At 36.5% G+C, this 18310-nt stretch overlaps 1 protein-coding gene across 1 annotated transcript; it reads right to left on the bottom strand.

The window, feature by feature from the left end:
• Positions 1-1515: 1515 nt before the first annotated feature.
• LOC133703865 (flavonol 3-sulfotransferase-like) lies at positions 1516-2687 on the bottom strand. The gene has a single exon (XM_062128577.1). The coding sequence runs from the start codon at positions 2655-2657 to the stop codon at positions 1647-1649; it is 1011 nt and encodes a 336-aa protein (XP_061984561.1). The 5' UTR covers positions 2658-2687; the 3' UTR covers positions 1516-1646.
• Between the last annotated feature and the right edge of the window lie 15623 nt (positions 2688-18310).

Raw genomic sequence — 18310 nt, 5'->3', positions numbered from 1 at the left:
TTTTGGCACCATCAACTATTACCTTTCGGGAACGTGTTGTCTCAAATTACTGATATATTTGTTCACCATCATCCAAGATTTTCTGACATTGTCACGCTGCCTAGAATCCAATAATTGAAATAAATCAAAATTTACCGTATTTTAATATTATTGATTACATGTCCGCCGATGCAATTGGGTATTATTTCATATTATTTACCGTATTTTAATATTATTGATTACATGTCCGCCGATGCAATTGGGTATTATTTCATATTATTTACCGTATTTTAATATTATTGATTACATGTCCGCTGATGCAATTGGGTATTATTTTATATTATATTCCCTTGCAAATCTTTAGTGTGATTGTGTTTCAAATCCTTCTTTGCAAGCTTTAAATGGTGTGGAACCCGCAATCCAATTTAATCCTATATTTTGGGGTGGTTGAGACTTGAGAGTATACTATTAATTTTTTTTCAAATATTTTTTATTTCAAATTATATTAAAATAATATTTTATTATTTTTTAAAATTTATTTTTGATATTTTTATATAAAAAAATCTTAAATTATCTTATAAAATATTATTTTTTATAAAAAAAATAGATTTAACTAGTCAACTAAAAAATCACCTTGTAGATCGCTTTTCTAGACTAGTGTTTCTTTGTTTTTTTTTAATTAATATGGGTATCTGAACCAACTTGTATGTATCTCGATTAATTTCACGGGTCTTGAAATTAACAACCATGTAAGCATCTAATTGCCTTAAAAGGACTCAAACTCATGATTATTGAGAAACATACTCAAAGTCTAACTAGTTGAGCTACCCTCAGGCAAGGGCGGAGGCATGCATGGGCTAGGGTGGGCTCTAGCCCAGGTCAAGATTTTATCAATATATTTTTACTAGTTTTATGTAAAGAAAATTTGTCATTCTTAATTGAGGTATTAAATTTTTTTGAAAATTTACATGGAGCCTTCTAATATGATGTTTTAGCTTGGGTTAAAATTTCAGAATTTTTGAAGAAATTCAAAAATTTGATAAAAAAACATAATTTGACAAATTTTACGTTATTGGATGTAATTTTCAATCCGACCATCAAATTGAGCTGAAATTTTACAAGGGATCTTAAAATATATTGAATAAAATCTAGTTAAAATTTTAGGATGAACAGAGTTTGGTAGTGCTAAAAAAACATCAAATAAAAACAAAACTCATTAAGGGTAAAATGATTATTTGTCATTAAAAAATAAAACAAATAAATTCTTCCTTCCTTTTATATGTTGCCAACTTGACAGAATAGAAAAAGAAAGAAAAGAAAAGGTGAGAGAGAAAGAGAGAAAAATAAGGGGAAAACATAAAAAAAATCCAAGGAAATAAATAAGAAAAGTGAGAGAATAACCGTGTAAACTTAAAAAGTTTAACTTATAAAATACTAATCTAAGAAAGAATCATGTGAAGGAAGGAGAAATTAAAAAAAAAAAAACATTTAATTACTTTATTTTTCAATTTACATTATATTATTATTTTATTCTAGTTAAAGAGTTGTTACAGTATCAATTGCTGGTATTTATTGGAATACACGGTTACTGTTTCACGAGATGTTGATAACAGCTTTCGATGAACCCCCAAGGCCAATAATCATAAGCAAACGGGGCCCAGGCACAGTCACCTGGGCAGCTTCAAGCCTGAACCCTTGAGCTTCCGCTCCATTATGTCATCTAGACGCGCTCCCATTTCAGGTGTCAAGTGATTTGCCCAGTCGCCTATCTCACCTTTCCTGAAGTATAAACTATTTTGAATAGCAATTGATGTGTCTAGACGGTGCTTCCCATTTTTATTCACCTCCAAGTTGCTCAACTTCTCAAAACTACACATGCTTATTATCTTTTGCACCTCCCCTCCCTCCTCTTCCTCTAAGGTGAAAGAACAACCCATGAACTCAGCTAGTTTCTTAACATGAGCAGCGGTGTCTTTCTTCATTTCCTCGTAGGTCAAGAACAATATCTTCTCAGGGAACTCTAAGCTTGCTCTCCAATACCCTAAAACATGGTCCCAATATGGTCCAAAATTTGCAATTCCATTGCAAAACACCTCTAATGCCTCTTCCAGAGGAAGAGGTTCAACATTTTTCGACATTTGCAGCCTGGCAAGAAAGCACCACAAAGAAACAAAAGCATCCTTTGCGTCCCTGCAAATGTAAATAATCTTGCAACAAGAAGAAATGATAGATTTAGGTAAACAACTGTAAGGAACATGAGTAGATACCAGAGGAATTGCCAAGTCCCGATTACTGGGGTTTTGAGCAAGGTCATATTCCAACAAAGGAACACAGTCATGTGGCATCTTGGTAAGTAAAGAACTAGTTGTTGAACCACTTAAACGGGATCGTGTGAATATAGCAAAAGTGAGGGCCTTAAGCCAAGTTGTGCCAGTTTTTGGAGAACTGGCGACAAATATATCAGTGGATTGAGGATTGAAGCGCTCTTGAACAGACATGAGTCCTTCCAAGAAGAAGGGAGCGTACCAAAAGCCTTGGTACAGGTAATAATCATACCCATTCAAGCCTTTAACTTTCGGAAAGGTGGACATCACTTCATTGTAATTTTTAGCTTCATTTTTCCTCTCTGCACTGTCACCAGAATCCAAGATCTGGGTGGAAGGCAAAGAGGATTCCATGAATGTAAAAAATGAAAATATAAAGTAGAATGAAAGGCCATTGCAGCTATTTGTAGCGAGTTGAGAGCTGGTTTAATCTGTGGCCCCATCAACTATTACCTTATTTTAATATTATTGATCACATGTTCGCTGATGCAATTGGGTTTGACTTCAGCGTATTTGGTATTTGGTATTGCATTGGCTCTTAGTTGTGATTCGAAAAAAATTATTTTATAAAAAGTAATTTTAGTTAAAGTTGGGTTAAAAAAATATATATTTAGTTAAAATTATAATTAAAATTAAGATTAAACAAAAAGTAGTTTAATGTGTTTGGTTAAGAATATTTTTGAAATTGAGGTTATAAAATAATTAATATATATATATAGTTTTTAATTTAAATATTGTAGATTTAACTATTGCTATTACATCATAAAATAAATCATACTTTATATAAAAAAAATTTTATTCTTCCATTAAACTATCTATAATTCCATTACGTACAAAATTCATCCGACAAGAACTACAAAATTAGATAAAATATTATCAGGAATAAAATTAAAATTACAGTACGAGTAAATTTAATTCACCTTAAACTAATTTTTTTAAAAAACAAAAAAAAATTATTATTCACGTTCATGTGAACAGTGCGAATGAAATCAATTAACTGCACTAGTTTTAAAAAAGTTGTTCAGTTTAATGAACAGTGCGACAATGAAACCATATGCTGTTCATTAGAAATCCCCACGAGATGCTGCTTCTTCCAAACCTGCAGCATGATTGTAAAGTTAGTGGGTCCTATCATAGAAAATCACTTTTTTTTTTTATTTACTAAACGCTGATACATGTGGTTATTGACGAACTTTTACCGCAGCCACATTATGAAACAGCATCATGTGAAGTTTGGGAAGCAGTATTGTTGATCACCTCTCAGCTGATGCAATTAAAATGTTTTTAAATGCCCCCAATTCTAATAATTGAATTAAGTCAAAATTTACACTATTTTAGTATTCTTGATCACCTCTCGGCTGATGCAATTAGAATGTTTTTTATATTAAATCTGATTTGTTATTGTATTAGTTGTTATTTTTAAAAAATATTTTTAATTTAAAAATATATTAAAATAATATTATTTTTATTTTTTAAAATTTATTTTTTACACTAGCACATCAAAACAATAAGAATAAAAAAAATTAAAAACAAATAAAAAAATTTCAAAAACATTTTTAAAATATAAAAACATATACATTTTATTTTATAATAGATAATAAATTTTTAGCATGATTGTGTTTTCAAAACCCAAGGAAACATTTATATAGTAATTGAAGATGGAGTTAAAATGTCTTTTCCATTAAAAGAAAAAAACATTTTCATTATTCAAGTAAATGTAGTGAGCGGTAGAAGATATCAACTAAGGCCCATTATGTAGATAGTATTTATAGATTAGCGATGAGTCAACTTTTTATTTAGTTTTTGTTTGGTTTTTTTAAATGTACGGATGTGGCACATATACTTAATTCAAGGCATTTTAACTTTGTAATGCGTTCAACTCAAGGTAATATGAGTCTGGTATATATATCAGATCTAGATCTAAAATACATGGACTTGACAATTAGTCAAGTTCAAGGTGCTTGAATATAGTAATGCGTCAACCCCAAGATAACGTGGGTCGAACACGTATATCAAACTCAAAGCATTTGGACTTAGTAGTGCACCAAGTCCAACGTAGCATAAGTTTGACATGTATGTCAGACCCAAGATGATTGGACTTGGTAGTGCTTCAAGTTCAAGGTAGTGTGAATCTGGCATGCATGTCAGGCTCAAGTTACTTGGATTTGGTAGCCAACCAAGTTCAAGATAATGATCATTCTTCCTTGGCATGTCTAGGGGAATGACCAACCTCTTTTGGATCTAATCTCAAGAAAGAACTTGATCTCTATAGGTTCAGTTACACTTGACGTCTTAAATTCTAATCTCCCTATACCTTTTTAGGTGTGTAAAACTCCTTCGAGGACCCACCATATTCCCATCAAGTAAGGAATATTTATTCCTCATTAAATGTTATCAGGGTAATTACACTACAAACCCTTATTTTTACAAAATAACAAGACTCATGAGCTATAAATATATTATGGAACCTTCAGAACAAAGGTTCACAATCTCTAATTCTCTACTGCATTTGTATTTTCAAAACATCTCTTTACATAATATTTATTTATTTTCTCTTTTTAAATAAATACTTATTTAAGCATAAAAAATTTTCATCTTCACCAAAAATAACCTTTTAAAGGTAATGACTATGAGCAGCTTTGACCTATCTATTAGCTATATCGACCAATTGATCTATGACATTTCTCACTTGCTGAGATTTTACATAATAGATAGTGGCTCGCTGTGGAACATCACTATGCATTTCACACACAGAGGTGGATCTCTATACATGAAATTGAAATTGCATTTAGCATTGATGCAATCTTGCGTTTTTTAATTGGTTCTTTTTTTTATGTTTTCTAATGTTTTGGAGTGATGTTGTCAAAAAGATGAATATTAAAAAATTTAAAATATATATTATTTTAATATATTTTTAAATAAAAACACCGTAATTATTACTGCACTCTTAAATATCCAGTAAATAAAATAATAGAACGCACAGAAAAAAGACTCAATTTAGAAAACAAGAACAGATGAAATGTTTTAACGTAAAAAGGTACGAAAGGCACATAAATTTCACTCTTGAAGGAGAAAAGGAGAGATTCAGAGAACATTAACCAAAGATTTCCTTCGTCTTTGGAAAGCTGGCGACAAATATATCAGTGGATTGAGGCTTGAAGTGTTCTTGAACTGACATAAGTCTTCCCAAGAAGGACGGAACGTCCCAAAAAGCCTTTTAACTTCTGGAAAGGTAGAGATCACTTCTTTGTAGTTTTAGCATGGGCTTTGGAAAGCTCTTCATTTTCCCTCTTAATTAGCAGTTTCACCAAAATCCGGGATTTGTGTGGAAGGCAATGAGGGTTCCATGAATGGTGTAAATAAAATATTATGGTGTAAATAAAATATTAAAGAAAGGTCATAGCATGTGTGTTTGGGAATGCGATGCAAACTGTCTTTTTAAAAATCTTTAATTTTTTTTTTGCTTAAAATAAAAAATTATTTTATATTTTTAGATTGTTTTGTTGTGCTGATATAAAAAATAATTTCTAAAAAATAAAAAAACTTTATTTTGATGCATTTCTAATTGAAAAGCACTTTGAACCACCACCACTAACACAATCCCAAACATGCCCACACTTCTTACAAACGCAACCGGAGTTTTTAAAAGTTTTAAATTAATATTTTAGTATTTTTGGATTGTTTTGATGTATTAATATTAAAAACTAAGAGGGTGTTTGGTACAACATTTTAACCGGGGTTTTCATAAATTTTGATTTTTTTCAAATTAATTTTTTAGTGTTTTTGAATTGTTTTAATCTGCTGATGTTAAAAAAAATTTTAAAAATAAAAAATATATTATTTTGATGTATTTTCAAGTGAAAAACACTTTGAAAACAACCGTTGCCATTATTCCAAACACTCAAACCTTAAGGTTATAATCCCTAACACCGTAGGAAAATAGAGAAAATCTTGAAATATTTATAAAAAATTTTAAATAATAATATGAATACTCGAACAAAAAAATTTATATTTAAAATTTTTATAACCTTAAGGTTATTTTTATAACACTCAAACCTTAACTAATATTTTTATTTATATTAGTTCTAGATTTAAAATTTTGTATAGAAAAATAATTTATATTTAAAATTTGCCTAACTAATAGAATCAATGTACCATTAGAATTTTTAAATAATAAAATACTAATTAAATTGAAATTCTTAATATAAATAAAAAAAATCCAAATGGGAAAATAAAGACGGTCCCAAAGTAACTTTAGATCCTTATATGAAGATCTTCCCAATCTTTGAAGATCTTGAAATTTTAACATATAGTAAACAACTAAACAATTAAAAAATAATACAACAAAGTGACAAACATTATTATATTAATAATAATGATGATGATGAAAGTGTTTTACGTGATGTCTGGAATTATTGATATGTGGTCGCCATCATCTAGTTTTTTTATTCTTTTTTTTCACATTATTATAGCACCTCGAATTATAATGTTGAATTAAATCAAGTTTTACACTAATTTAATATTCTTGATCACCTATGCGCTGGTGGATTAGATCGATCTTATTTAAGGAAAAATCTAGTTTGCATTGACAAAGTAGTGAATAAGATTGAGATAGAGTAGTATTCAGCCAGATTAAAGTGGAAGACTAGGGTTTTTTTTTTTGTTTCTTTTTCTCTCTTACTCTTCATAAATTATAAAGTAAGAGAGAGGAGAGAGCAAAACAAAAAATAATTTTCTCTGCATGTAGACACCGGAGGGCTGGCTGTACCATCTCGTTTATAGTTGTATTGCAAGTATAATTTTCTCTGCATTCTTGAAGGAATTATTCCCTTACCATGTAGAAACCGGAGGGCTGGCTGTCTCACTCCTAGGTGAGGCTGGAACAAGTAGTAATTTGCTTGCGTTAGGTCACTTTTTATGTCTCAATGCTTTAATCTTTCAGGACCTGAATTGGTGTTGACATTTGTTTGCAGCCACTTACTCTGTTTATATAGCTCAGGGAGTGCGCGATCACGTCTCCATTGGTTTTGGCTTTTCAAGACTCAGAGAAGAGCCTAAACTAAGTGGCTTCCAAATCCCTTCTCATGATCATGCTTCTGCTTAACTGAGGTGAAAGATAAGAAAGTAAATTCTCAATTAGGTACTTCTACTTGGTGGAAAAAATTAAACAGTTTTAATTCCTATTTTTTTGGCATGATTAAGTTAAATTAATCCATGAAATGTTTTTGACATTTCAAGAAACATGATTTAAAATAATCTAAAAAAAACACACACTAGAGCTTATCTAAACGAAAATGTCAAATATTTGAAAACCAAAAAAAAAAAAACAGAGAGAGAGAATCTAAAATTGATCCTCTTAAAGATATGGATTATTTTTTTATGCCTATACATTAAAATTATTCAAAGTAATCAATGTCAATGGTGGCTCTAAAGTAGTTGGGACTAATCTCCTTCCTAGATTGGTGGCGCTTGCGTCTGCCATGTTTTTTTTACTATCGTTCATTAATATTCTTTATGAATGCCCACAATATAGCATGGAAAATCTGACTAGTTTACACAATATATGATATGGTATCTAAGAAATTTGGTATATGGAGTTTAACCAAACCGCATGAAAAAACATTATTTAGAGAAAAAAAATTGATTTGATAACATGTAAATTGATTTAATAACCCGTGAGTTAATAATGTAATCAGATAACCCTTATTTTTTCTTCTGGGTAGGTTCTTGAATACGAAGTTCTTGGACAGGTTCTAACAACTATACTTATATAATATAGTATAAAAGGCTATCCTTCACTCTCAAATCCCTTCTCAACATTTTAATTTCTTTTAAATGATATTATTCTATTACAACTTTTAATTTACTATATTAATTTTTTTTTAAATAGGAGTTAGGTATAGCCAAACGGATATAATTAGACGCGCATGAGAGTGACCATGATGTTGAATTGGGTTCTATGGCATCGTAGCCTTGTCCCGTGAGAATGGATGTCGTAATGGACGAGCATGCTGTTAGGATACTGGCATGCAAACCCGACAAGATAAAAGGCAAAGAATAGGATAAAACGAGAAATCAGACACACAAGAATTTACGTGGTTCACCCAATTTGGCTACGTCCACGGGCAAGTATAGAAGGATTTTACTAAGTAATGTGGGAATTACAACCTCTCTCTACTAATAGGAGAACAACTGAAATCTCTCTATTAATAGGAGAAAACACCTCACTTACTTTCTCACAAATACCTCACAATTTTGTGGGATTTCTTTCCCTCTCTCACTCTTCTCTTCCTCTCTTGTTTCTCTCTTGTGGTGTATTTACAATGCTTGGATGCATTGCCTATTTATAGGCAAGCATCCATGTAAATACAAGGGGCAAGGCAAGTGGCACAAGTTTGGTGCCTACAATTTATGACTAAGGAAGGATGGCTTCACCACCATTGTTGACTCCCACCATTGTTGACTCCTTAGGTGGCTGGTTTCACATTCTCTAATTCAATCTTGGTGGCTGGTGGTGGCTGGCTTCACATTCTCCCACTTGAAGACTTTGATGATTTAATCAAGTCTTCACACATGATCTTCTGTGATTCTTCTATCCTTTCTATACTTGCCATCTTCATGCTGCTTACGTTTCTGTTAGGCCATAAAAGGATCTGCACCATATATACTTGTCAGTGTTGACTGGTTTGGTCAAAGCATCTGCTGGGTTTTCCTTTGTGTGAACCTTTTGAAAATCTACACTTCCATCTTCCACCACTTCGCGAACAAAGTGATACTGAACATCTATGTGTTTTGTTCTTGAATGAAACGCTGGATTCCTTGCAATATGCAAGGCACTCTGACTATCACAATACAAAAGAATGTTCTCTTGTTTGTGCCCGAGCTCCTCCATAAGTTTCTTTATCCATATTGCTTCTTTACAAGCTTGTGTAGCTGCCATGTACTCAGCTTCTGTTGTGGATAACGCTACAACAGTCTGAAGTTTAGAGACCCAGCTCACAGCTCCTCCTGCAATTATGAACACATAACCTGTCGTGGATTTTCTTTTCTCAAGGTCGCCAGCAAAATCTGAATCAACATAACCCTTGACAGTAAATTCTGATCCTCCATAACATAAGGCAGCATCTGAGGTACCCTTGATGTATCTCAAGATCCTCTTAATAGTATTCCAATGCTCTCTACCAGGATTTGCCATGTATCGACTAACTGCTCCCACTGCTTGTGCAATGTCTGGTCTTGTACATATCATGGCAAACATTAAACTTCCCACTGCTGATGCATACGGTACTCGAGACATCTCCATCCTCTCTGCTTCATTGCTAGGAGACATACTTGAGGATAATTTGAAGTTAACAGGAAGTGGGGTGGAAATTGGCTTACAATCTTGCATGTTGAAGCGTCGCAAGATCTTCTTCAAATAATTCTTCTGAGAAAGCCAAATCTTCCTCTTACTTCTATCTCGGTGAATTTGCATCCCTAGAATCTTGTTTGCTGGTCCCAAGTCCTTCATATCAAACTCCCTAGCCAACTGTGCCTTCAATTCTTGGACTCGATCTTTGTTGGGGCCTATTACCAACATGTCATCCACGTACAACAACAAAATGATGAAAACATCATCTTCTTCAAACCTCTTGTAATACGTACAATGGTCTGAACTGAGTCTGTTGTACCCAAGGCTAATTATGAAGGAATCAAATCTCTTGTACCAACACCTCGGCGCCTGTTTGAGACCGTATAGAGATTTGTTCAACCTGCAAACCAAGTTCTCTTTGCCTGTTTCAGCAAAACCCTCTGGTTGGAGCATATAAATTTCTTCTTCAAGTTCTCCATAAAGAAATGCAGTTTTCACATCTAACTGCTCTAAGTGAAGATCAAATATAGCACACATCGCCAAGACTACTCTGATTGTAGTAAGTCGTACCACCGGAGAAAATATCTCATTGAAGTCTATCCCTTCTTTCTGAGCATACCCTTTCACCACCAATCTTGCACGATACCGCTCCACTTGATCATTGCCATCACGCTTTATCTTGTAAACCCATTTGTTGCCAATGGCATTTCTTCCTTGTGGTAGCGGAACAAGATCCCAAGTGTTATTCTTGTGCAAAGCTTCAATCTCCTCTTGCATTGCTGTCATCCACATAGATACATCTGTGCTTTTGATAGCCTCATGGAAAGTTGATGGCTCTCCATCCTCTATTAGAAGACAGTATGCAATATTGCTCTCAGTAACATATTCTGAGTGCCAAGCCGGTGGTCTTCTTTCACGAGTCGACCGCCGAACTTCAGGAGTTTCAGACTCTATTTGTTCTTGCTCTTCATGCTCTGGTGCAGCTTCAGAAGAAGTACGATTCTGAGTATTTTCCATCTGGACTTCTGTAGTCTCCTTTAAAATGCTATTATTTTCTTCCATTTGCATTTTATCTTCTGCAAATATAACATCTCTGCTGATGACTACCTTGTGGGCAGTGGGATCCCACAAGCGATACCCCTTCACTCCATCAGCATATCCCAAGAATATACATTTTCTGGATTTTGAATCCAGCTTGCTGACTTCTTGAGTATTGTACATCACGTACACAGGACTTCCAAATATATGCAATCGAGAATAATCAGTTGGCTTTCCAGTCCACATCTCCATCGGTGTCTTCAGCTCAATTGCAGTTGATGGAGATCGATTTATCACATAACAGGCGGTATTGACTGCTTCTGCCCAGAATGACTTTCCTAGACCTGCAGTCTTCAACATTGCTCTTGTTCTTTCTAATAGGGTTCTGTTCATCCGCTCTGCCACTCCATTTTGTTGTGGAGTGTATGCCGTTGTGAACTGCCTTTTGATACCTTCATGTTGACAGAAGTTATCAAATTCATCACTGGTATATTCTCCTCCATTATCAGTCCTCAAACACTTGATCTTCTTTTCAGATTCAAGTTCCACCCGCGCTTTGAAAATTTTAAAGACTGCGAACACATCTGCCTTCCTTCTAATTGGATACACCCAACATCTCCTGGAGAAGTCATCTATGAATGATACAAAGTATCTTGCTCCTCCCAAGGATACAACCGGTGCTTGCCAAACATCAGAGTGAATCAGGTCTAAGATGCATTTGCTCTTAGTTGTTGATGTGCCAAACTTCAACCTGTGCTGTTTGCTTGTAACACAATGCTCACAAAAGGGTAAAGTAACCTTTGTAAGCCCAGGGAGTAACTTCTGATCAGAGAGAACTTTCAAACCTTTCTCTGACATGTGGCCTAGTTTTTGATGCCACATCATCGTCTTCTCTTCTGCAGGACTGGCTGATGCAATTGACGCTTCTGCCCCATGATGTGTTTCTCCCATTAATACAAACATGTTTGCAACTGTCTTTCTCGCCTTTAAAACCACCAGCGCTCCCTTGACAATTTTCATTATTCCATTGTCTGTTCGGATCTTACAGCCAAGACTATCAAATTGTCCCACGGACAAAAGATTCTTCTTTAAGTCTTTCACATGTCGCACTCCTGAAATAGTACGAATTAAGCCATCATACATCTTCAATTTGATGGTGCCAATGCCAGCAATCTCTACAGCATGATTATCACCCATGAACACTTTGCCTCCAGAGATGGGTTCATATGTTTGGAACCAATCTCGATTAGGAGTCATATGCCATGTTGCTCCTGAATCCATTAGCCAGACCTCAGTAAGCTCTTCTCTATCTGTAGAGATTGTCGCTGCTTCACTATATAAAACCTCCCCATCTTCTGAGGTGCTCGCAACACATCCTTGAGGTTTTGATGACTCTGCAGTGTTCTCTATACCCTTTTTAAACCAACAATCCCTTTTGAAGTGCCCTTTTCTGCCACAGTTGTAGCATTTCACAGTCTTCTTACTTCTTGATTTGGACCTCCCCTGCCTTTGACTCCCACTGGAGCCACGCTCCGTTGATCTCCCTCTTGACACCAACAATGCCTCTGCTTGGTTTGAACTATTTCTGTCTCCTTTATTTTTGCGCCTATTTTCTTCTTCCAAGATGGCGGCTGCAACATCATCAAAGACTAAATAGTCTGTGAGGATATTATTGGTCAAGTTGATAATGAGCTGATCATACGAATCTGGAAGACTTTGAAGTAGAAGCTCTGCTCGTTCACTTTCCTCTATTTGTTGACCCAACGTAGTGAGTTGTGAAAATAGAGTTCTTATTGTGTTGATGTGGTCAGTCACCGCCGTGGTTTCTGCCATTCGAAGGGTATAAAGTCTCTGCTTTAAGAAAATCTTATTGTGCAAAGACTTGGACTCATATAGCTTTGTTAGAGTCTCCCATATCTCCTTAGCTGTTTTCTTCTCCGCCACACTTGATAACACTTCATCGGCTAATGCTAAATGTATGTTAGCAATAGCATTGCCATCCATTTCATTCCATTTTGCATTATCAGTGATCTCCGCGGGCCGATCCCCAATTGCTGCCAAGCAATTGTCTTTCCTTAAGATTGCCTTGATTCTCATTTTCCACAGTGAGAAATTGCTCCCCTTGAACCTCTCTATCTCGTACTTTGCTACCATTGTATTCACCGAGATCTATTCAGCTATCACCGTTTCACAGATCTGTAACGTATATAGAAATAGTATCGTGTGAATAATACTTCACTAAGTAAGTTCCCAGGAAAGATTGGAGGGGTCACAAACGGTCCCGCTTAAAACCCAATCTCCTTAGACAGAACTTCCTAGACTGTATTTAATCACCGCACTGACTTTCTATATACGCCAACAGTAGCGTATGTGAACAGTACCGTATGGATGAATAGTGCCGTATAGGTGAATAGTGTCGTAGACGTGAATAGTACCGTATACACGAATAACTTTTGTGTATTAACAACACCAACCAGAAGGCTCTGATACCACTGTTAGGATACTGGCATGCAAACCCGACAAGATAAAAGGCAAAGAATAGGATAAAACGAGAAATCAGACACACAAGAATTTACGTGGTTCACCCAATTTGGCTACGTCCACGGGCAAGTATAGAAGGATTTTACTAAGTAATGTGGGAATTACAACCTCTCTCTACTAATAGGAGAACAACTGAAATCTCTCTATTAATAGGAGAAAACACCTCACTTACTTTCTCACAAATACCTCACAATTTTGTGGGATTTCTTTCCCTCTCTCACTCTTCTCTTCCTCTCTTGTTTCTCTCTTGTGGTGTATTTACAATGCTTGGATGCATTGCCTATTTATAGGCAAGCATCCATGTAAATACAAGGGGCAAGGCAAGTGGCACAAGTTTGGTGCCTACAATTTATGACTAAGGAAGGATGGCTTCACCACCATTGTTGACTCCCACCATTGTTGACTCCTTAGGTGGCTGGTTTCACATTCTCTAATTCAATCTTGGTGGCTGGTGGTGGCTGGCTTCACATTCTCCCACTTGAAGACTTTGATGATTTAATCAAGTCTTCACACATGATCTTCTGTGATTCTTCTATCCTTTCTATACTTGCCATCTTCATGCTGCTTACGTTTCTGTTAGGCCATAAAAGGATCTGCACCATATATACTTGTCAGTGTTGACTGGTTTGGTCAAAGCATCTGCTGGGTTTTCCTTTGTGTGAACCTTTTGAAAATCTACACTTCCATCTTCCACCACTTCGCGAACAAAGTGATACTGAACATCTATGTGTTTTGTTCTTGAATGAAACGCTGGATTCCTTGCAATATGCAAGGCACTCTGACTATCACAATACAAAAGAATGTTCTCTTGTTTGTGCCCGAGCTCCTCCATAAGTTTCTTTATCCATATTGCTTCTTTACAAGCTTGTGTAGCTGCCATGTACTCAGCTTCTGTTGTGGATAACGCTACAACAGTCTGAAGTTTAGAGACCCAGCTCACAGCTCCTCCTGCAATTATGAACACATAACCTGTCGTGGATTTTCTTTTCTCAAGGTCGCCAGCAAAATCTGAATCAACATAACCCTTGACAGTAAATTCTGATCCTCCATAACATAAGGCAGCATCTGAGGTACCCTTGATGTATCTCAAGATCCTCTTAATAGTATTCCAATGCTCTCTACCAGGATTTGCCATGTATCGACTAACTGCTCCCACTGCTTGTGCAATGTCTGGTCTTGTACATATCATGGCAAACATTAAACTTCCCACTGCTGATGCATACGGTACTCGAGACATCTCCATCCTCTCTGCTTCATTGCTAGGAGACATACTTGAGGATAATTTGAAGTTAACAGGAAGTGGGGTGGAAATTGGCTTACAATCTTGCATGTTGAAGCGTCGCAAGATCTTCTTCAAATAATTCTTCTGAGAAAGCCAAATCTTCCTCTTACTTCTATCTCGGTGAATTTGCATCCCTAGAATCTTGTTTGCTGGTCCCAAGTCCTTCATATCAAACTCCCTAGCCAACTGTGCCTTCAATTCTTGGACTCGATCTTTGTTGGGGCCTATTACCAACATGTCATCCACGTACAACAACAAAATGATGAAAACATCATCTTCTTCAAACCTCTTGTAATACGTACAATGGTCTGAACTGAGTCTGTTGTACCCAAGGCTAATTATGAAGGAATCAAATCTCTTGTACCAACACCTCGGCGCCTGTTTGAGACCGTATAGAGATTTGTTCAACCTGCAAACCAAGTTCTCTTTGCCTGTTTCAGCAAAACCCTCTGGTTGGAGCATATAAATTTCTTCTTCAAGTTCTCCATAAAGAAATGCAGTTTTCACATCTAACTGCTCTAAGTGAAGATCAAATATAGCACACATCGCCAAGACTACTCTGATTGTAGTAAGTCGTACCACCGGAGAAAATATCTCATTGAAGTCTATCCCTTCTTTCTGAGCATACCCTTTCACCACCAATCTTGCACGATACCGCTCCACTTGATCATTGCCATCACGCTTTATCTTGTAAACCCATTTGTTGCCAATGGCATTTCTTCCTTGTGGTAGCGGAACAAGATCCCAAGTGTTATTCTTGTGCAAAGCTTCAATCTCCTCTTGCATTGCTGTCATCCACATAGATACATCTGTGCTTTTGATAGCCTCATGGAAAGTTGATGGCTCTCCATCCTCTATTAGAAGACAGTATGCAATATTGCTCTCAGTAACATATTCTGAGTGCCAAGCCGGTGGTCTTCTTTCACGAGTCGACCGCCGAACTTCAGGAGTTTCAGACTCTATTTGTTCTTGCTCTTCATGCTCTGGTGCAGCTTCAGAAGAAGTACGATTCTGAGTATTTTCCATCTGGACTTCTGTAGTCTCCTTTAAAATGCTATTATTTTCTTCCATTTGCATTTTATCTTCTGCAAATATAACATCTCTGCTGATGACTACCTTGTGGGCAGTGGGATCCCACAAGCGATACCCCTTCACTCCATCAGCATATCCCAAGAATATACATTTTCTGGATTTTGAATCCAGCTTGCTGACTTCTTGAGTATTGTACATCACGTACACAGGACTTCCAAATATATGCAATCGAGAATAATCAGTTGGCTTTCCAGTCCACATCTCCATCGGTGTCTTCAGCTCAATTGCAGTTGATGGAGATCGATTTATCACATAACAGGCGGTATTGACTGCTTCTGCCCAGAATGACTTTCCTAGACCTGCAGTCTTCAACATTGCTCTTGTTCTTTCTAATAGGGTTCTGTTCATCCGCTCTGCCACTCCATTTTGTTGTGGAGTGTATGCCGTTGTGAACTGCCTTTTGATACCTTCATGTTGACAGAAGTTATCAAATTCATCACTGGTATATTCTCCTCCATTATCAGTCCTCAAACACTTGATCTTCTTTTCAGATTCAAGTTCCACCCGCGCTTTGAAAATTTTAAAGACTGCGAACACATCTGCCTTCCTTCTAATTGGATACACCCAACATCTCCTGGAGAAGTCATCTATGAATGATACAAAGTATCTTGCTCCTCCCAAGGATACAACCGGTGCTTGCCAAACATCAGAGTGAATCAGGTCTAAGATGCATTTGCTCTTAGTTGTTGATGTGCCAAACTTCAACCTGTGCTGTTTGCTTGTAACACAATGCTCACAAAAGGGTAAAGTAACCTTTGTAAGCCCAGGGAGTAACTTCTGATCAGAGAGAACTTTCAAACCTTTCTCTGACATGTGGCCTAGTTTTTGATGCCACATCATCGTCTTCTCTTCTGCAGGACTGGCTGATGCAATTGACGCTTCTGCCCCATGATGTGTTTCTCCCATTAATACAAACATGTTTGCAACTGTCTTTCTCGCCTTTAAAACCACCAGCGCTCCCTTGACAATTTTCATTATTCCATTGTCTGTTCGGATCTTACAGCCAAGACTATCAAATTGTCCCACGGACAAAAGATTCTTCTTTAAGTCTTTCACATGTCGCACTCCTGAAATAGTACGAATTAAGCCATCATACATCTTCAATTTGATGGTGCCAATGCCAGCAATCTCTACAGCATGATTATCACCCATGAACACTTTGCCTCCAGAGATGGGTTCATATGTTTGGAACCAATCTCGATTAGGAGTCATATGCCATGTTGCTCCTGAATCCATTAGCCAGACCTCAGTAAGCTCTTCTCTATCTGTAGAGATTGTCGCTGCTTCACTATATAAAACCTCCCCATCTTCTGAGGTGCTCGCAACACATCCTTGAGGTTTTGATGACTCTGCAGTGTTCTCTATACCCTTTTTAAACCAACAATCCCTTTTGAAGTGCCCTTTTCTGCCACAGTTGTAGCATTTCACAGTCTTCTTACTTCTTGATTTGGACCTCCCCTGCCTTTGACTCCCACTGGAGCCACGCTCCGTTGATCTCCCTCTTGACACCAACAATGCCTCTGCTTGGTTTGAACTATTTCTGTCTCCTTTATTTTTGCGCCTATTTTCTTCTTCCAAGATGGCGGCTGCAACATCATCAAAGACTAAATAGTCTGTGAGGATATTATTGGTCAAGTTGATAATGAGCTGATCATACGAATCTGGAAGACTTTGAAGTAGAAGCTCTGCTCGTTCACTTTCCTCTATTTGTTGACCCAACGTAGTGAGTTGTGAAAATAGAGTTCTTATTGTGTTGATGTGGTCAGTCACCGCCGTGGTTTCTGCCATTCGAAGGGTATAAAGTCTCTGCTTTAAGAAAATCTTATTGTGCAAAGACTTGGACTCATATAGCTTTGTTAGAGTCTCCCATATCTCCTTAGCTGTTTTCTTCTCCGCCACACTTGATAACACTTCATCGGCTAATGCTAAATGTATGTTAGCAATAGCATTGCCATCCATTTCATTCCATTTTGCATTATCAGTGATCTCCGCGGGCCGATCCCCAATTGCTGCCAAGCAATTGTCTTTCCTTAAGATTGCCTTGATTCTCATTTTCCACAGTGAGAAATTGCTCCCCTTGAACCTCTCTATCTCGTACTTTGCTACCATTGTATTCACCGAGATCTATTCAGCTATCACCGTTTCACAGATCTGTAACGTATATAGAAATAGTATCGTGTGAATAATACTTCACTAAGTAAGTTCCCAGGAAAGATTGGAGGGGTCACAAACGGTCCCGCTTAAAACCCAATCTCCTTAGACAGAACTTCCTAGACTGTATTTAATCACCGCACTGACTTTCTATATACGCCAACAGTAGCGTATGTGAACAGTACCGTATGGATGAATAGTGCCGTATAGGTGAATAGTGTCGTAGACGTGAATAGTACCGTATACACGAATAACTTTTGTGTATTAACAACACCAACCAGAAGGCTCTGATACCACTGTTAGGATACTGGCATGCAAACCCGACAAGATAAAAGGCAAAGAATAGGATAAAACGAGAAATCAGACACACAAGAATTTACGTGGTTCACCCAATTTGGCTACGTCCACGGGCAAGTATAGAAGGATTTTACTAAGTAATGTGGGAATTACAACCTCTCTCTACTAATAGGAGAACAACTGAAATCTCTCTATTAATAGGAGAAAACACCTCACTTACTTTCTCACAAATACCTCACAATTTTGTGGGATTTC

This window comes from Populus nigra, chromosome 9, assembly GCF_951802175.1.
Source record: "Populus nigra chromosome 9, ddPopNigr1.1, whole genome shotgun sequence".
Lineage (NCBI taxonomy): Eukaryota > Viridiplantae > Streptophyta > Magnoliopsida > Malpighiales > Salicaceae > Populus > Populus nigra.
Note: the sequence above shows the minus strand (reverse complement) of the source record. Positions and strands in the feature narration are given on the sequence as shown.